Raw genomic sequence first — 17209 nt, forward strand, 5'->3', positions numbered from 1 at the left:
TTCAAGAATAAATGTACCAGTTTTATTTTAAATGTTTCACTGTTATATAAACAAAGCTGCAGTAAACATCCTTGCAAGTATATGTACACATACACAGGTATGTTTTTAGGATAGACACTTAAGTGTAGAATTGCTGGATTAAAGAATCTTCACATTTAAATTTTTGGAGGGGGTTATGAGAGAGATACAAGAGTCACTGTAGGTGCGGAAGCCACAGAATCATCTGAAGCCATCCGATCTTTTGTTCCCTAGGTACTTTAAAGGCAATTCCACCAGAATGTAAATTCCATGACAGGTGAAACCCTGATGCCTTACCCCAGAAAATACCAGGGCCTAGAACATGTTCAGCATCTAAGCAACCACTGAATAAATGAACACATGGAGGCCAGTCACAGGCATAGTCCTCAACCAGAATGCAAAATTTCCATGGATTTTAGAGACCACAAATATCAAAGAAATTTCTCTTATAGAGGTTTCTGAGTTACCTGGGATTGCTCTGGGCTCCTAAATTTCCATCCCATCTTCTTCCCCCTTTCCAAGTCACCACCTTGAGTCCTTTCACATACCCATGACATGGACCAACCCCTTAGAGAGCCAACCACTTGCCAGTCCCAAGAGAATTTAGAGAACCTAAAATTTAGAATGCTTTTTAGAACAGGTGACCAAAGTTAAGATTCCACCATACCAAAGGGAGCAGGAAATCATTTGAAGACAAGCTGAATTAGGTGGTTTCCTGAAGAGTACTAAGAAACAGAAGGAACTCAGCTGATGCTTTCTCCAGCCTGCCTTGAAAGGGGAAGCAAAAGGGCCCAGTCTACTAGAGTAGAGCACATAATCCTGTCAAGGGAAGAACCCATTAATCTGTCTGCAATTGGCTAAAAAATACTCTATGTGAAACTCTGAGCCAGGAGACAGACACATTCACAGTGATTAGGCAAAAGTTATGCCTGGCACCAAGGGAGTTATGTACAAAAGTCCAAAGGATAGAGTATAGTACTTTAAGGGACCCACAGGTAGTTCAGACGCTTCAAGGGGCTAAATGAGGCAGGGAATGTAGATAAGCCATATGGTGGCAGCCTTGCTAACCCACACAGAGCCCACTTTTCAGAGTACAGAACCACCAAAGGTTATTACAGAATTCACCTAGTTGGAGTTTGTGTAAGTATTGCTGGTTTGTTCAAGAGACTGATTTTTTTTTTTCCCTCTGTAACCCTGGGATCTGGCACAGTACCCAATCCAGGGAATATCAAAGCTTTCTCTTCAGTTAAGCAGTATGTGTCATCCAATTCTCAAGTGAGACCAAAGTAGGGAAGGCAGCTTATCAATGCTTCTCAATGGGACTGGGGGGACACATCCTATCTGTCAAACTTGGGGAGGAGGTGCTACCAGCATCTAGTAGGCAGAGGCTAGAGAAATGCTAAAAACATCCTGAAATGCACAAGAGAGCCTCCACAACAAAGAATTAACCAGCCCCAAATGTCAAAAGTTCCAAAACCAAGTAATCCTGTGCTTAGCATAACGGCATATGGTAAAGAAAACACTAAGTTCAACCCTAAACTCTTCCAAAAACAGACCAAAGGAGGCTAAAATTATAGGTAAAGTTCTGTTCAGACTCCTCCGGACACACATCCCATCAGAGGAAAATACAACTCGTGCTGAAGGAACCTAGGGAAAAAAAAAGTGACAGGGCTCAAATGAAGGGAGAAGAAAGAAGGAGGTCTATATGTAAATATTCAGTGTAGGAAGAAAAAAAACAATACACAGGGAAGAATATGGAATGTTCCCACCAAATTAACAGGCCCAGTCAATGCCATTTATTATACATGTTGAACAGTCTCTGAGACCCAAGGGTTCCCATATTAAGGTTTTTTTTTTTTTCCTTTTTCTTTTTTGCATCAAACAGGTTCTTCCAAGAGCCTGCTCACAAGAAAGAAAAAAAAAGAGTAATCCTCAACAAAATGAAACAAACAGGAAAAGCTGAACAGTCTACATATGAAAAAGAAAGGTTAAAAAACTCACCAGACAAAAACCACACCAAACATTCGTCCCATTTAATTTCCCGTTACATGCACTGAGGGAGCCATGAACATAAGACCCCAAGGCAGCAATGTTCTGAGGTTCTAGCTCTGGCTCCCTCTATGTGACAAATTCATGCACACACGCCCGCACATACCACTGACCCAGGCAGAAATACACATGCATGCACAGGTGGTGAAGAACCACAGGGGGTTGGGGGGGAAAGAGGGCTATTCAAAAATGTGCTATCAACTGGACACTGGGACCCAGAAAATCCTTCTGCTGTAGGCTAAGCAAGAGTCAAAATTAAAACAGAGGGAAAACACAGGAAAAATGTAGGATGCTCAGAGAAGAAATTGGACAGATGAAGAGGGAAAGATACAGGGGGAGTTTTGGGAAAGCAGCCTCAGAAGAGGTTTTTCTTTATTGGGAACTCAGGCAGAAGTCCTGTGACTCCAGTGACATACTGAGGGAATACGCCACAGCATTACCTTTGCATCCTGTGCTCTCTCCCAAAGTAGAGGGAAACCACAGACATCCACCCTCTAGACCTCCCCATTGTGGCTCTTAAGGACTTTCCCAAGTATCCCCCCAAAAATGACACCCCCCCCACACACACAAAGTTAGCAAAGAGCCAAGCACGAAAAGCCTCAGTAACTCTTCTTGGTGGAACCAAAGCCAGAGAAGCCCATCACAGCTGCCATCTCATCATCCTCCTCAAATGTCAAGTCCTCCTCAGCCCTCCTTTTCTTCTCCTTCTGTTTCTCTTTCTTGTAGGCTTTGGCCTTTTCCTCCTAGGGGGGAAATCACTCAGAATCAGTTCAGACTCCTGAGCCAAACGTTGCAAGAGACAAGTGAGTGTCAAGACTCCTTTCTATCTTTAGGAGAAAATAGTTAAAGGCAAGTAAAATTTCAAGAGCAGAGGAAAAGCCACAGTAAAGATTTTAAGGAACAAAAAAGAGCAGTTTTAGCCTGTGAAGAGCACTTCTCAATCCTACATCCCAGTTCATCTCTAGTTCTTAAAAAAGTTATGGAAGGAAAACCACATAATAGCAACTATCACTCTGGGGCACAAAGTATATGCCAGTAATTGATCTAAACACTTTCTGTAGATTATAAACTAAGATCTCTGATGGGAAAACTGAGGCATGGAGAGGTTAAATAACTCGTCCAAAAGTCATAGCCAGTAAGTGAAGGAAATAGAATTCTGACCCAGGCAGCCCGGTTCCATGAGCCTCTTGGGGATTAGGTATATTTAATCCCTGCTATAGTTAAAAAAAAAAAAAAAGTAGGCCCAGACAGTCCAGGAAAAAAAAGGATAGGTTTATAGCCATATCCTTCAGATTTCAAGAGTCCCAAACACAGGTAATAAATGTTCCCCCCAATATAGTGAAATTCAGGATACATCTATCCTCTGAGGGTGGGAGTGGAACAAAGAAGAGCGCCTCTTCACAATTCATAATATGAAATTCAAAGCTGGTGGACAAAAGAGGGAAGGCTAGCAGAGCCTTACCTCTTCTCTGAGCTCTTTCATTCTTTCCTCAAAATCGTAATCTTTCTGTTTCTCTTCCATCTTCTTCTTGTTGACTTCAAATCGTTTCTTCACCTGATCCAAGGTGGAACGTTCCACACGCATAGACATGCCCAGATTTCGCTGATCTGGGTGGGAACAACAGAGAAAAAGGTAATGGCATTACAATAACCTCAGCCCCTGAGAAACTCTTTGACATTTAAAAAAGTCTCATAAAATACACATCAAAAATAATTATGACTGGGAAAAAACTCCCTTGGTTTTACTTATTCTCAGAAGCAGCAGCTACAGACAGCAAGATCCAAGTGACTTTCAACTGCCCTTTCTTAGCAAATGCACACTCGTCAGGACAGCTAGGCCTTGGAGAAGCGCTCTGTCTGGGCTTATTGAGAGCCTAGAACAGTGTCTCACCTCAGGGCCTCCAAAAACATTAGATAATGAAGTAAAGCATGCCCTGTACTGAAGCCACTGGAGAAATTCTCGGGCATTAAAGAAAGATCCAGGGACGCCTGGGTGGCTCAGTTGGTTAAGCAGCTGCCTTGGGCTCAGGTCATGATCCCAGCGTCCTGGGATCGAGTCCCACATGGGGCTCCTTGCTCCACAGGGAGCCTGCTTCTCCCTCTGACTCTGCCTTGCACTCTGTCTGCCTGTGCTTGCTCTCTCTCTCTCTCTGATAAATATATAAATAAAATCTTTAAAAAAAAAAAAAAGAAAAAGAAAGAAAGATCCAGTTGAAACCACCCTTTCTCCTACCCCACCTCCAAAATCCAGTCCCAGCTCCAGTCACAAACTACCTCCAAGCCTTACGTTTCTTTCCATTAATGTGATCCAGGAAGTTGATAGAGTCCTTCACCACACAGTCACAGACATTACAGTAATACCTAGCAAATAGAAGAAACCACATTTGTGTCAAATCTAGCTATAAGAGCTTAATGTTTTCAACCAACAAACTCATATATTTAGGTAAATTTCCTTTTTACAAGAAGAAGACACTTCTCATTTTCATAAAGTATTACCTCTTAGAAGCATATGGTAGCCAGCCTCTAAGACGGGCCCCACAACGACCCCTAAATTCCTGGTATTTGTACCCTGGGACGTCCCCTCCCAATTTGTACTAGGGTTCATCAGTAACCAAACGAATACATCATGGTGCCTAGCAGCTCAGTCAGTTAGGTGTCTACCTTCAGCTCAGGTCATGACCTCAGGGTCCTGGGACTGAGCCCTGTGTCTGGCTCCCTGCTCAGCAGGGAGTTCGCTTCTCCCTCTGCCTGCTCCTGCTCTCTCTCTCAAATAAATAAGTAAAATATTAAAAGTTCAAAAGTGATGCTATAGCACTTCCAAGATTAGGTTACATTTAAAAAAAAAAAAAAGTGGCTTCAGTATTAGTCTATGTCTTATTCTGGGGAAGCAATTACTTTATTGTGAGCAGCACTGTGGAGAGGCCTCCAAAGCACTGTCACACGAAAGAGCTTTGAATCAAATCAATCAGGCACACTTATGCCTCAAATGAATGCAGACCTAGAAGACACCTTCAATGAAGCCTTGTGAAAACCTAAGCCAGAATCAGAGAGTCTTTCCCAGATTACTTCCCACAGAAATTGTGAGCTACCTGCTATTTTATGCTGCTTAATTTTGGGTGAACTTGTTATTTTACACAGCAATAGATAACTAATACAGAGAGAAATGACATGAGTGGGTTTCCTAGGCAACCCAAAGACATGTCACTCACTGCTATTTTTGCCCTCCTGCTAGAAAACCTAAATGAACAGAGAAATAGTGGTGGGCAAAAGACTAAAGTTCTTGCAGGACACTTCTTCCCATGGGTTATAGTCTTGTTCTAGGAAGAAGGTGTACAATCAAGCAATCCGTAACAACTACAAAATACTTTGCACCAGTCTGGAACCTCAACTCCCTTTATTCACCATCAACAGCTCCTAGGCTCCACTCTAGCTCTACCTAATCTCTCCCCTAGAAATGTCTTTAATAGTCCTTTCCTTCATTTTTTCCTTTTAAGATATGAAATAGTAGTTACAGCACTAATATGAAGAGGCCTACAGAGTGGTCCCTGCTTAGAGACATTAGTATGTTTATTGAGGCTTTGGTGGGGAAGAAAGAAAAATCTAATGGTAGAATTATAGGTAACATGGTTGTTTTCCTGGGGCCAGAAAACCTCCTCAACACTTGCTAAAACCAACACAGACAGTTTACTTAACCTATTTTTAGCTCCTGAGAAAGATGAAAAGTCACTCACCCTCCCATCTCAGATTGCGGCGTGGTCTTGGTAATGACAATTGTCTTGCCAAGCTTGGATTCCAGGTCCACCTTATAGTCTCTATGTCGGAGAAGCTCCCGTTTGACTGGCTGCACTGGTTTTCCTAAAATTATTATAATAGAGAAAGAAGTCCCTTTAATATTACAGTTCCTTAAGCAGAAAGGGAAAAAAAATGCATGCAACCCAAAATACAGATATCTACTCTCATTTCTTTCTTGAGCCCGAACCAAGGGAACAGTGAGAACCTCTAGCAGCAGCTAGTGAAAATCTCAACAAAGGAAAAATGAAAAGCAATCCCCAAGCTCTCCAGACTTTTTATCACTTTAAAACCAACAAGTCTAAGGGCACCTGGATGGCTCAGTGAGTTAAGCCTCTGCCTTAGGCTCAGGTCATCATCTCAGGGTCCTGGGATCTAGCCCCACAACAGGCTCTCTGCACGGCAGGGAGCCTGCTTCCACCCCCCTCCCCACTCTGCCTGCCTCTCTGCCTACTTGTGATATCTGTTAGTCAGATAAATAAAATCTTAAAAAAAAATTAAAAAATAAAAACCAGCAAGTCTAAAAGCAAAGTTTATTTATTGATTAACTGAACTGAAGGGGGTTCTTAATTTTCACAAAAAGCAAACTTTTAAAAGAAAAGCAAGGAGGGGCACCTGGGTGGCTCAGCTGGTTAAGCATCTGCCTTCAGTTCATTTCAGGTCATGATCCCAGAGTTCTAGGATCAAGTCCCACATCGGGCTCCCTGCTCAGCGGGAAGTCTTATTCTCCCTCTGCCCCTCACCCTGCTTGTGCTCTCACTCTCAAATAAATAAAATCTTAAAAGAAAAAAAAAAGATTAAAAAAATTAAATAAAAGCAAGGATAGGCAGTAATACTTTCAGATAGATATCCCAAGCACAACACAAAAGTAATCTTTGGAAGACTGGGGAAAAATTTTTTAAAGGGGACCAACATTCAGGAAATACCTGTCACATACTTGGCACTACTGTACAAATTATATCAAAACTAAAAGGATTAGGGGCGCCTGGGTGGCTCAGTGGGTTAAGCCGCTGCCTTCGGCTTGGGTCATGATCGCAGGGTCCTGGGATCGAGCCCCGCATCAGGTTCTCTGCTCAGCAGGGAGCCTGCTTCCTTCTCTCTCTCTCTCTGCCTGCCTCTGCCTGCTTGTGATCTCTCTGTCAAATAAATAAATAAAATCTTAAAAAAAAAAAAAAAACTAAAAGGATTAGTGTGTGCAAGGTGGTGTAGAAGTGAAGTGAAAGAAGAATGCATATGTTTGAATACAGATGAAAAAAATAGTATTTCTTTTTGTATAGTGGAATCTTTACCTAGGAAAGAAGAACCAACTCCCTGACACTGTACAAAACATAGGGAACAGTACCACTAACCACCAGCTGAAATAATCACACGGTCGTTGGTGAGTACCCTTGCTCTTCTCAGGTTATAGGGAGGGGAAGGTCCTGATTATTATGTTCTTCTTCCCCTTAAGTAACTTCAAGTGAAATAGTATCTTCAGTAGCAGTAATGCACAGCTGCGAAACAGTCATTTCTCTACTAAGGATTCTACTATCCTCTCCATACTTGAGGAAAGGAGGAAATGAGCTAAGCAAAAGGACGACAAAGAAAGTAGAGGAAACAGAGCTGGAAAACACCTCAACACTGCTTCAGTCCATTTCCTCGCTCTCATTTTCTACATTAAGAAATCCAGAACCAGGGAGGCAACACTGTGCCAGAGGATACACAGGGTATGAGGACATCGCATTTCAACTTCCCACCCGTTCTCCAGTTATGGCTTCGCTTCTACGATACCCATGGCCCTTGATGGAGCAGGCACCCACCATCCTTCTTTTCTCTCTCTTCCGTGAGCCTCTTTTCGGCGAGTTTCTCATATTCATCTTTGTCCCACTTTCGGCGAAAGTCCAAGTTTTTTGTCTGTAAGGAGAAAAGTGCTCAAGATTCGCTGCTAATCATATCCGACCCCTAGAGAAACGGAGGGAACCGCGTCCACGCTGGCAAGGCGTCCCCGGGACCTGTACAAAGCGAAGACTTTCCGGACCGCACCAGGAGGCTGAGGTGGCCTCAAGACCCTAACCCAAAAGACCGCCGGGAGTCCATAGACCCTCCGCCAGGACCCCACGGGGAAGTTCTTGAACCCGGGACACTGGACCGCAAAAAGGTGTTGAGAAGCCAGTCGGGTCAGGATATTCCGCGCTGAGAAGCCACCCTCTGCCCCCCAACCAAAGCCTCTTCACACACAACACCTACCCCGCTACCCGACGCCATCTTCACTGCGAAGTGAATGGGAAGCCGGAAAATGACGTAAAAAGCGGCCCTGAGCCGTAAAGCAAGCTTGCCCTCCAATAAAGTTAGAGTCTCGCGTTCTAAACGAGCTAAGGACTGGAGGGTTTCTAAAACAAGCTTGTCGGCCCCGCCTCTGCACCGAGGAAATGGCGCATGCGCATGGAGAATGTGAAGCAACACGGAAGTAAGGGCGCCTACAAATGTTTTCGCCTTGGCTTTCTAAACAAGCATCATCAAAGGACTGATTCAGTTCAACTCGTCGATTTTACAAAGAACGACACGGTTCATATCGGTGCCCTTTGACCTAGTCTAATCAATTTTGTGTGCGTTTGCCAAGAGTTTCGAAATTTTCTTTAGGGTCTAATGGGTTATCAGGAGCCTGCAGCTGCCCCATTTACCCGTATGCACTGAAGATATGGCCCCGACACCAGTGTTTTTAAAAGTTGCAGCCTCCCCAGCGCACATACAGAAAGCATTTTTTGCACACTGTCTCTTTATTTTTGAAGCAATATTATCACCCTTCGGTTAATTCATCTTTCCTTCTGGGAGGAACTTTATAGTCATTCAATCTATAGGGCACAATTTAGTCAACATGATTGGACTTGGAAAGGCCAGTCATTAGCCTACAGTCATCAGCCGTAGGGTGAAGAACTCTGGCAGACAGTTCACTATATGTTGATTTAGACATGACTGTGTCTCCAAGTTGGGGAGGAAGGGACAGTGGGGAGCACTGGGGAACTGACTGCTCCCTTCACTTAATACAGAAGCATCACACCTGGAGGATGCTCCTAGCTCTCAGAATTCTCCAGTGTACACTCCAGCATTTTCTACAGCCAATGCAAAACAATCTCCTGATAACAAATCATCCAAACTACTACATTTAATATTTTATTTAATGTATTATCCATTCACTTCTAGAACAGCCACCTCCATAGGAGAACACAGAATATAGACAAGCAATAATTCTGGCACAGGAAATGATTTCCAAAATCTCAAAAGATTAGACCATTTTGTCAGTCACCTATTGAATTCAACATTCAAGATTACTATAAAGACAGCCTCACTCTATTAAGAGTGTGGACTAGACAGATTACATGTCAAAATGAGCACTACTATACCGTTAGGACAGCATTTTTGTCCTCAAACAAAGGAGAAAGCAGCCATTTGCCCCTTCTTTGCTGTCTCCCAAAACTCCCTGGACAAGCCAAGGGCAGGTTGTGGACAAATTTCTCCAAATTTGGTCAGAAGCCATAGTGGAAGATTAAGTACCTGACTTCTGATCTCAATGGTCTCGGCCTGAGGCAACTTTCCTAGAGCCTTGCTCAAAGCAACCATCTCGGCACCTCTTGGTAGCATTCAATGGCACTTCAAATCTGCCATCTGTCTCTGCAGTTAAAGCATGCCTCTTTCACATACCAGCCATCTGCAACCATGCAGAATAGCTGCTCACACTAGCCCAGGAATCCTCAGGGCCTCCTACAGTTCTGTACCCAGAAAGGATGGAGGAGGCAGAGGAACTTGTCACTCATCCTGGCCAGCAGTTGTGAAGTCCATCAGGAACTCAGTCCTAGAAGAAACACCTTCTAGAAAGAGCAGCAGATGGCAAGCAGGCAAGGATTAAGACTCAGATAGTCTCTTCTGAATTTCAGTCACAAGACTTTCCCGTTTAATGGCCACCTGTAATGTAAGAGAACCTTCATGTGACAAACTACAGAGTGTAATACTAGCTTCTTAGTCACTGCATTTCCAAATTCATTTTATCCTGCATCTGTTCCCACTACTTATTTAACCAGTAGGAAGAAGCGTGGGCTTCAAGCTGAACTAGAGAACGTATGCACTTAAGACTAAAGAGATTCCGGGGTGCCTGGATGGCTCAGTGGGTTAAAGCTTCTCCCTTTGGCTCAGGTCATGATCTCAGGGTCCTGGGATCGAGCCCTGCACCAGGCTCTCTGCTCAGTGAGGAGCTGCTTCCCCCTCTCTCTCTCCGCCTGCCTCTGCCTACTTGTGATTTCTCTCTCCGTCAAAATATAAATAAAATCTAAAAAAAAAAAAAATTTCATCTGTCCTTCTGCCCACCTACCTAACCCTAACTGGCTAAAAGATTGCCTGCATGGCTCTTCATTCTTCTCTATCACTATTAACCCTGAAGGTACTTCCTCAGCCATAAGATACATATTTCTTAAAGAATCTAAGGTTCCTTCTACTCCCCCACTCACCTCCTCCCTGCTGGCCACTGAACGAAGTTTGATTACACCTTCTTTAAGTTCTTGCTCACCAATAATGACCACCAATGGAATGCCCATGTGCTCACAGTAGTGCAGTTGAGTTAGTAGTTTCGGGTTGTTCTTATACAGCAGCTCTGCCTGGAAAGGGTGAAGACAGAATAAGAGGCTTAAAAGTGACCACACTCCTCAAGCATTTACAAAGAAGTAAGGAGCTAGCTCTCCTACCAGAAGATACTTTAGTGAAAAGAAGGTTTTGAGTTCCGCCTTAGGCATTAGGTAGAAATGGCCACCTGAATGGCCACACATACCTAGATGACTTGGTTATCAGTTCTACTATACCTTGATCCCAGCATCCCAAAGCTCTGAAATTAGCTTCAACCGTTCATGAAGAAAGTTCTTCTGTGGTGTAGCCACAAACACTTGGGTCTCTGTGGTCCGTATCTTCTGACCAGAAGTCTGATTAAAGAGAGAGAAGAAAGTAAAACTAATAAACAACTTCCTGTGCATAAGTAATTAAAAAAAAAAGACATAAAGAATCATCAGAAAACAGTCCAACTGTATATCCACAAACATGAGTTTTTAGTCTCCAGCTCCACCCCACCCCTACCTAGTACCTACCTTTATCCTCTGTTCCAAAATGGTGAAGATTCGCTCCACCCCAATACTGAGCCCCACACATGGCACTTTGTGGCCCTTGGGGTCAAACATGCCCACCAACCCATCATAGCGTCCACCAGCAGCCACACTGCCCACATTGAGGGACTCCTCAGACTGAGCTGGGGTCTGTAGTAGCACTGCTTCGTAGATCACTCCAGTATAGTAGTCCAGTCCCCGAGCTAGGCTTAGGTCAAAAGAGATCTGTGGGAACAAGACTATAATAAGTCCAAAAAAGACTCAGAACACTAAGAACCCCAAAGTTCACCAGGAAGTCCCCTCCCAATTCAGCTTACCTTCTCAGCAATTCCAAATAAAGTCAGGTATTCAAATAGCAGCTTCAAGTCCCCCAAGCCCTCTAGGGCCTGCTTGTTCTGGGATAGTCTAGAATCCTGCAACATTTCCTCTATTAAGGATACCCCACCTGGGGAGACATATGGGGAAAAATAAGATCTGTGCTTTCACCCAGAAGTGTTTTACCCAAATTTATTCTCAATATGCTCCAGCTAATCCTCACTTTCTTATTAAAAAAAAAAAAAAAAAAAAAATCCTGGGCTCATGGGTGGCTCAGTGGGTTAAGCCTCTGCCTTTGGCTCAGGTCATGATCTCAGGGTCCTGGGATCGAGCCCCGCATCGGGCTCTCTGCTCAGCGAGGAGCGTGCTTCCCCCTCTCTCTATGCCTGCCTCTCTGCCTACTTGTGATCTCTCTCTCTCTCTGTCAAATAAATAAACAAAATTTTTAAAATAGAGTCATTAAAAAAAAAAGTCCTGATCTCTTATGACCAGACTCTCCTCCTCTGCCTTTGCCATCTGAAGACATAAAGTGTTTATTACACTAAGTAAAAGAGAAATTAAATTCAAGCCAGACTCTGGCACTTAGCTTATCTTTGGAAAGGAGCTATTTCAGGGGCACCTAGGTGGCTCAGTGGGTTAAGCCTCTGCCTTCGGGTCAGGTCATGAACTCAGGGTCCTGGGATCGAGCCCCACATTGGGCTCTGTGCTCAGCAGACAGTCTACTTCCCCCCACTCTCTGCCAACCTCTCTGCCTACCTCTCTGTCTACTTGTGATTTCTCTCTCCACCAAATAAATAAATAAAATCTTAAAAAAAAAAAAAAAGAAAGAAAGAAAGAAAGAAAGGAGCTGTTTCAGAGATAGAAGTTGTACATACCTCCCCCTCAGTTCGATCAATAGCTCTGAAAATGCTGGTTCTTACCATGACATTGAACATAGTCACCAATTCTATCAGCCACTTCAGGAGCCAGGCCTTTCTTTGCCACCATCTCATGTCTTACATCATTCCACGATATCTGCACAAATACCCAAACATTAGCCCACTTCCAAGATCCTTCATCATCTAACTGGAAATGTCACGACTAGCTAACACTATACTCAACAAAGTCGGAGACAACTTAGAAAATGCAGTCAGTCAACAAAGCTTTTGCACAACAAAGTTCAGGTCTTGCTTCAGAATATCTCCTTACCTTCCCCAGAGAAAGCTCATTTCCAGCTATTGTCTCCTTATTTTTTTCTAGGGGTACAGATTTCAGGGCAGGGCAGAGATTCTGATATGGTCTACTGAAGCATGTCTTTTTAGTTACCTTGTCTAGTTTGTCTATTGAGGAGCAGATGGCATGGAACTTGCTTTCAGGAACACCACAGACAGCCAACATCCCATCCAAAATCCGCCGATCATTGACCTGTGAACTCAGTGGAAATAACCCCAGTCCCTTGTCCATGTGCTTTCCCTCAAAACAAGGGCAGTCCCTGTTAGCCTGTCTCATAAAAAGGACAGAAAATAATTTCCACAGCATCACTATATAGACGAAATATAACAGCTGTACTGAGAAAGTCCCAGGTCTACAGGCTTAAGGGCTGGAGTCACCTATGTTTTAGGAGGGCACCCATATCAAATCCAGACTTCTCCCCTCAGTCCTCAGCCCTAGTCTCACCTTAATGAGAAAGTCCCCCAACTGCAACCCACTTAGGATTTCACACATAATTTTTAAGCACTCTGCATCGGGGATCATAGGATCAAACTGACCAGCAATGTCAAAATCCTGCAGCAAAAAAAAAGGGGAAAAACAAAATCTTCACTGAGCAGCCAGTTCCCAGGTTGCAGATCCCCAAACCTGTATCAATGCTGGTCACTTACACACTGGCAGAACTCCCTGTAGCGACCTTGGACTATGGTTGGGCTCTCTCGCCGCCACACCTTTCCAACATGGTAGCGTTTCATCCTCTTCACTTTATTCATAGCAAGATAACGAGCAAAAGGAACCTCACATAAAGAGGTTAAGGAGAAAGCATACTGCCTCCAAAGCTTGGGCCCAGTGTACAGACATTTGGGAGAACTGGGCCATTACCAACTGGATCTCATCCACTAGGATGAAAACAAGGACGTTCTGTCTTGTTTCCCACTATCCCCAAGGTCTAGAAGTGCTTGACATTCAATATATATAAATGAATGAAGGAACCCCATCAAGCAAAAGTGCAAGTTCAGTAAAAAAGCAGAGGAAATTGTCCTGCTGCCCACTCTATGAGATAAAAATGACCCAAGAACTCCAAGCATGGGCTATTCCTTCTCATTCAGATCAATTCTCAACCATTTCAAAATAGTTAAGTTTCAGAACCTGGATTTGCCTGCAACTTCTATGTCAATTTTTTTTTTCTCTTCTTCTCTTTCTTTTTTTTAATGCCAACGTTTCTTAAAGTATAGGTTGAGAACCACCCACCTCTTCATGACCCCAGTGCCTGTTTAAAATGCAGATTGTGGGGCGCCTGGGTGGCTCAGTGGGTTAAGCCGCTGCCTTCGGCTCAGGTCATGATCTCGGGGTCCTGGGATCGAGTCCCGCATCGGGCTCTCTGCTTGGCAGGGAGCCTGCTTCCCTCTCTCTCTCTGCCTGCCTCTCTGTCTACTTGTGATCTCTGTCTGTCAAATAAAAAAATAAAATCTTTAAAAAAAAAAAAAATTTTTAAATGCAGATTGTTAGGGGCGCCTGGGTGGCTCAGTGGGTTAAAGCCTCTGCCTTCGGCTCAGGTCAAGATCCCAGGGTCCTGGGATCAAGCCCCGCACCGGGCTCTCTGCTCAGCAGGGAGCCTGCGTCCTCCTCTCTCTCTGCCTGCCTCTCTGCTTACTTGTGATCTCTGTCTGTCAAATAAATAAATAAAATCTTTTTAAAAATAAATAAATAAATAAAATGCAGATTATTAGATTGCTGAACCCCAATCCAGGTACAGAATTAATATCTGGGGATAAGGTCCAGAAATCTGTATTTCTGTAATCTTCCTCAAGGGAGTCTGATACACAATAAAAGTTAAATGAATGTTTCAGGCCAGGCTCTGCTGGCAGAATTGCCTTCTGGGAAAAACTGGAAGTAAAGGCTAATGCAAACAGACCTATGGGATCCTAGAGGCACTGCTGTCCCTTTTGTCAAAGAAAACCCTCTGGATTTGGAAAGAGATGTCAGTCTCCTAACACTCAAAAAGATACAGTAAGGTCATAGCGCAGGGACAACAGCTCTCCACCTTGATCCTTCAGATCATAGATTAGCCCAGAGTCCTCTCCATACTTCTCAGTGAGCATTTCCTGCAGGGATCAAACAAAAACCACCAGAGTTCAAAGGAGGACTCCGGAACACAGGCTAAAAGCTCTTTGGGAAACTGAAGGCAAGAAAAGAAATGGAGTTCCATCACTCTCTTTTCTCTTCTTACCTTAAGTTCAAATGCTGGAGTATCTAATCTCTTTGCTCCGTGACGTTTAAAGCAGCCAACCACCATATCAAGAATTTTCTCCCTTATAACCATCTGCTGGGGACTAAGATCTCTGGTGCCCTAGATACCAAAAGTAGTCATGGTGAAAACACAGACAAAAAACAAGATCATTTAAGACAAAGGGTTAAACAACACCTGTAATTGAAAATCAGTAGTTGAAATCTCTTTTGAGTTCAGCTGACTGAGCCTCATCAGTATCTCTAGAATAGTGACTTTTTAAAACCTAATCTTAAAAGACATTAAGATGGATTAGGAAGAGACAAGCAGAGCAGAGGGCAGTCCTCCAAGGCACTCTAATAGGACAGGGTGGGGCAAAGGGCATTACCTTTGGTGTCTTAATAATAAAATTTGATTTTTCTTGATGTGGTTTCAGTTGGGACGTTAGCACTGCTTCTGAAACCTGGCAGAAAATAGAATGTGAGATGTGAGCCACAAGACTGGCCAGACTTGGGACATCTCTCGCCCTATCACCAGACCTGAAAAGACCTCTGGTCTTGAGCAACAGACAACCTGAACACTGTTTTATCCATTTCAGTCTCCGGCTCCCTCCAAAACATGCATCATATTTGCACTATATACTCAATACAAATAAGATAACATCTTTATCATATTTGGAGGGTTTTTTAAAAGATTTTTTAAATTTATTTATTTGACAGACGGAGATCACAAGTAGGCAGAGACGCAGGCAGAGAGAGAGGAAAGCAGGCTCCCTGCCAAGCAGAGAGCCTGATGTGGGGCTTGATCCCACGACCTTGAGGTCATGACCTGAGCTGAAGGCAGAGGCTTAACCCACTGAGCCACCCAGGTGCCCCAATATTTGGAGTTTTTAAATGTATACCCTGTATTTGGGCTTTTTAAACGTCTGGAAAAGCTTAAGCACCCAAGAACAATGAAGGCACAGAACAACCTACCAGTAATGCCACCAACCATCTAGGAGTAGGGATTAGTATGATCTCTAATTCTTAGTTCCAACTCAAAGAGCAAACACATGAACATGAATTTTTAATACAGAAGCAATGGTCATTAGGCTTAGAGACATGGAAAAAGTAACCTAAAGACAGAAGGGAACGCAGAACATGCCTGGTTGAGGAGAGAATAGGAAATGGCTATCCAAACTGAACTAAAAAAATCAGACTGGTAGGATGCTCTAACTGAAAATTAGTAACAAAAGATCTGAACACTGCTGTTCAGGATAGCACAAAGGATCTGCTAGGGTCTTTACCAAAGTAAAACTGAATTGGTAATTTTGTTTATTAGGAGCAGGCTGTATGTCCTTCCAGAAATATAGAGAGTGTGGTAGTTCCTTATTTTGGCGGATTGTCTCCTCCAAAGGATGGCAGTTCAAGTCCACGGCCCTTCCTCTGCAATTCCAAAATCCCCAAATTTCTAAAAACCGCAAAGTGGTTTGTTTTGGCGTTTCTTTTTCGGGGGGTGGGAGGGGGAAGCTTATTTTGAGGTATACTCTAATGTGGACTCAGTATACCTTTGGTCTTCGGTCATCTCACTTAATGGGACTATTTATATACTTTGCTTAAGAATGTATTTGACCCCAAGAGGTTCACATCAGGGATTGTTGGGCCTATGTTAAAAATGCTCCCTCACTATGTATCCGCAGATAAGTCATTTAACCTTGCAGACTGTTTCCTCAACTGTAAAATGGAAATAATCCCAACTTCTCAAGATTGCTATGAGGATTAACTGACAAAGCATCTAAAATGCTTAGTTCAGTACCGGTAAACTACTCAAAAAAACCCGACTGTACTACTGGACTGCCCGCTGCGAGTCCATGCTTTCAGACTTGGATATCCTGCCGCAACTGACCACTCAGTCTGGCTCACCTGACTATGAAAATGTACCTCCCTGATGCACACAAGACCGGACGGTCGCAGGAGCTGGCTCAACAGTGAAGCCCAGGCCCTCCTGTGCCGGAGTCCGAACGAGGGCATCGTGTAACAGGAGGCCGCCTTTCCGAGACAGGAGCCAAAGGACCTGGGAACGAGGCAGGTCGGACCCCACCCCAGTGAGGGTGCAGACAGCTGTAGAGGTTAGCCGTGGCACCGGCGAAAACGCGATCACTTCCGCATCTTCCAAAGACTGAAAGGCGGCTCTAGACCTCACCGGCTCCGTTTCAGCTTCAACACTTCCGGTAGTAGCCGGAAGTGGTTGTTGCGTTCGGCGGAGGCTCTCTAGGCGTACGGGCCAGTGACTCGATAGCCGGAAGCTGTCCGTGCTGAGGCTGCGGCAACAAAAGCTGATCTAGACAGCGTTCAGCGCCGGTTGGCCGCAGGATGGCAGAACGTGCAGCACTGGAGGAGCTAGTGCGACTTCAGGGAGAGCGCGTGCGGGGTCTCAAGCAGCAAAAGGCCAGCGCTGAGCAGGTGCGACCCAGGTGGCAGGGGAGAGGCCAAAATTAGGGCCAGGGAGGACTTAGAGCTGGGTG

At 44.1% G+C, this 17209-nt stretch overlaps 3 protein-coding genes across 9 annotated transcripts in view; 1 reads left to right on the forward strand and 2 right to left on the reverse strand.

Annotated features, from left to right (window-relative positions):
• Nucleotides 1–9784, reverse strand: ZMAT2 (zinc finger matrin-type 2). 2 transcript variants are annotated; one of them, XM_082725415.1, is made up of 6 exons: nt 9609–9784; nt 7656–7749; nt 5799–5922; nt 4355–4428; nt 3530–3675; nt 1–2810 (listed from the first exon to the last, which is right to left on the reverse strand). In XM_082725415.1, exons 1-6 carry the CDS (start codon nt 9645–9647, stop codon nt 2667–2669), a joined length of 621 nt encoding a protein of 206 aa, XP_082581541.1. In that variant the 5' UTR covers nt 9648–9784; the 3' UTR covers nt 1–2666. The 2 variants fall into 2 exon arrangements, with proteins under 2 accessions (XP_082581541.1, XP_082581542.1); XM_082725416.1 differs by lacking the exon at nt 9609–9784 and adding an exon at nt 8083–8263.
• HARS2 (histidyl-tRNA synthetase 2, mitochondrial) lies at nt 8994–16924 on the reverse strand. 3 transcript variants are annotated; one of them, XM_082725396.1, is made up of 13 exons: nt 16608–16924; nt 15095–15169; nt 14710–14829; nt 14489–14584; nt 13151–13276; nt 12948–13055; nt 12597–12695; nt 12212–12305; nt 11294–11421; nt 10962–11201; nt 10683–10799; nt 10335–10481; nt 8994–9795 (listed from the first exon to the last, which is right to left on the reverse strand). In XM_082725396.1, the coding sequence occupies exons 1-13, from the start codon at nt 16713–16715 to the stop codon at nt 9736–9738; spliced, it is 1518 nt and encodes a 505-aa protein (XP_082581522.1). In that variant the 5' UTR covers nt 16716–16924; the 3' UTR covers nt 8994–9735. The 3 variants fall into 3 exon arrangements, with proteins under 3 accessions (XP_082581522.1, XP_082581521.1, XP_082581520.1); XM_082725395.1 differs by having other exon boundaries at nt 12597–12743; nt 16608–16907; XM_082725394.1 differs by having other exon boundaries at nt 12597–12770; nt 16608–16907.
• Nucleotides 16906–17209, forward strand: part of HARS1 (histidyl-tRNA synthetase 1) — a 15047-nt gene continuing 14743 nt past the window's right edge. For 2 of the 4 annotated variants that reach the window (XM_082725399.1, XM_082725400.1), the window contains exon 1: nt 16909–17147. In XM_082725399.1, the coding sequence (XP_082581525.1) occupies nt 17058–17147 (90 nt within the window). In that variant the 5' untranslated portion in view covers nt 16909–17057. Of the gene's footprint in view, nt 17148–17209 lie in introns of all 4 variants that reach the window. The other 2 variants (XM_082725397.1, XM_082725398.1) reach the window with 2 other exon arrangements.

This window comes from Mustela nivalis, assembly GCF_964662115.1.
Source record: "Mustela nivalis genome assembly, chromosome: 3".
NCBI lineage: Eukaryota > Metazoa > Chordata > Mammalia > Carnivora > Mustelidae > Mustela > Mustela nivalis.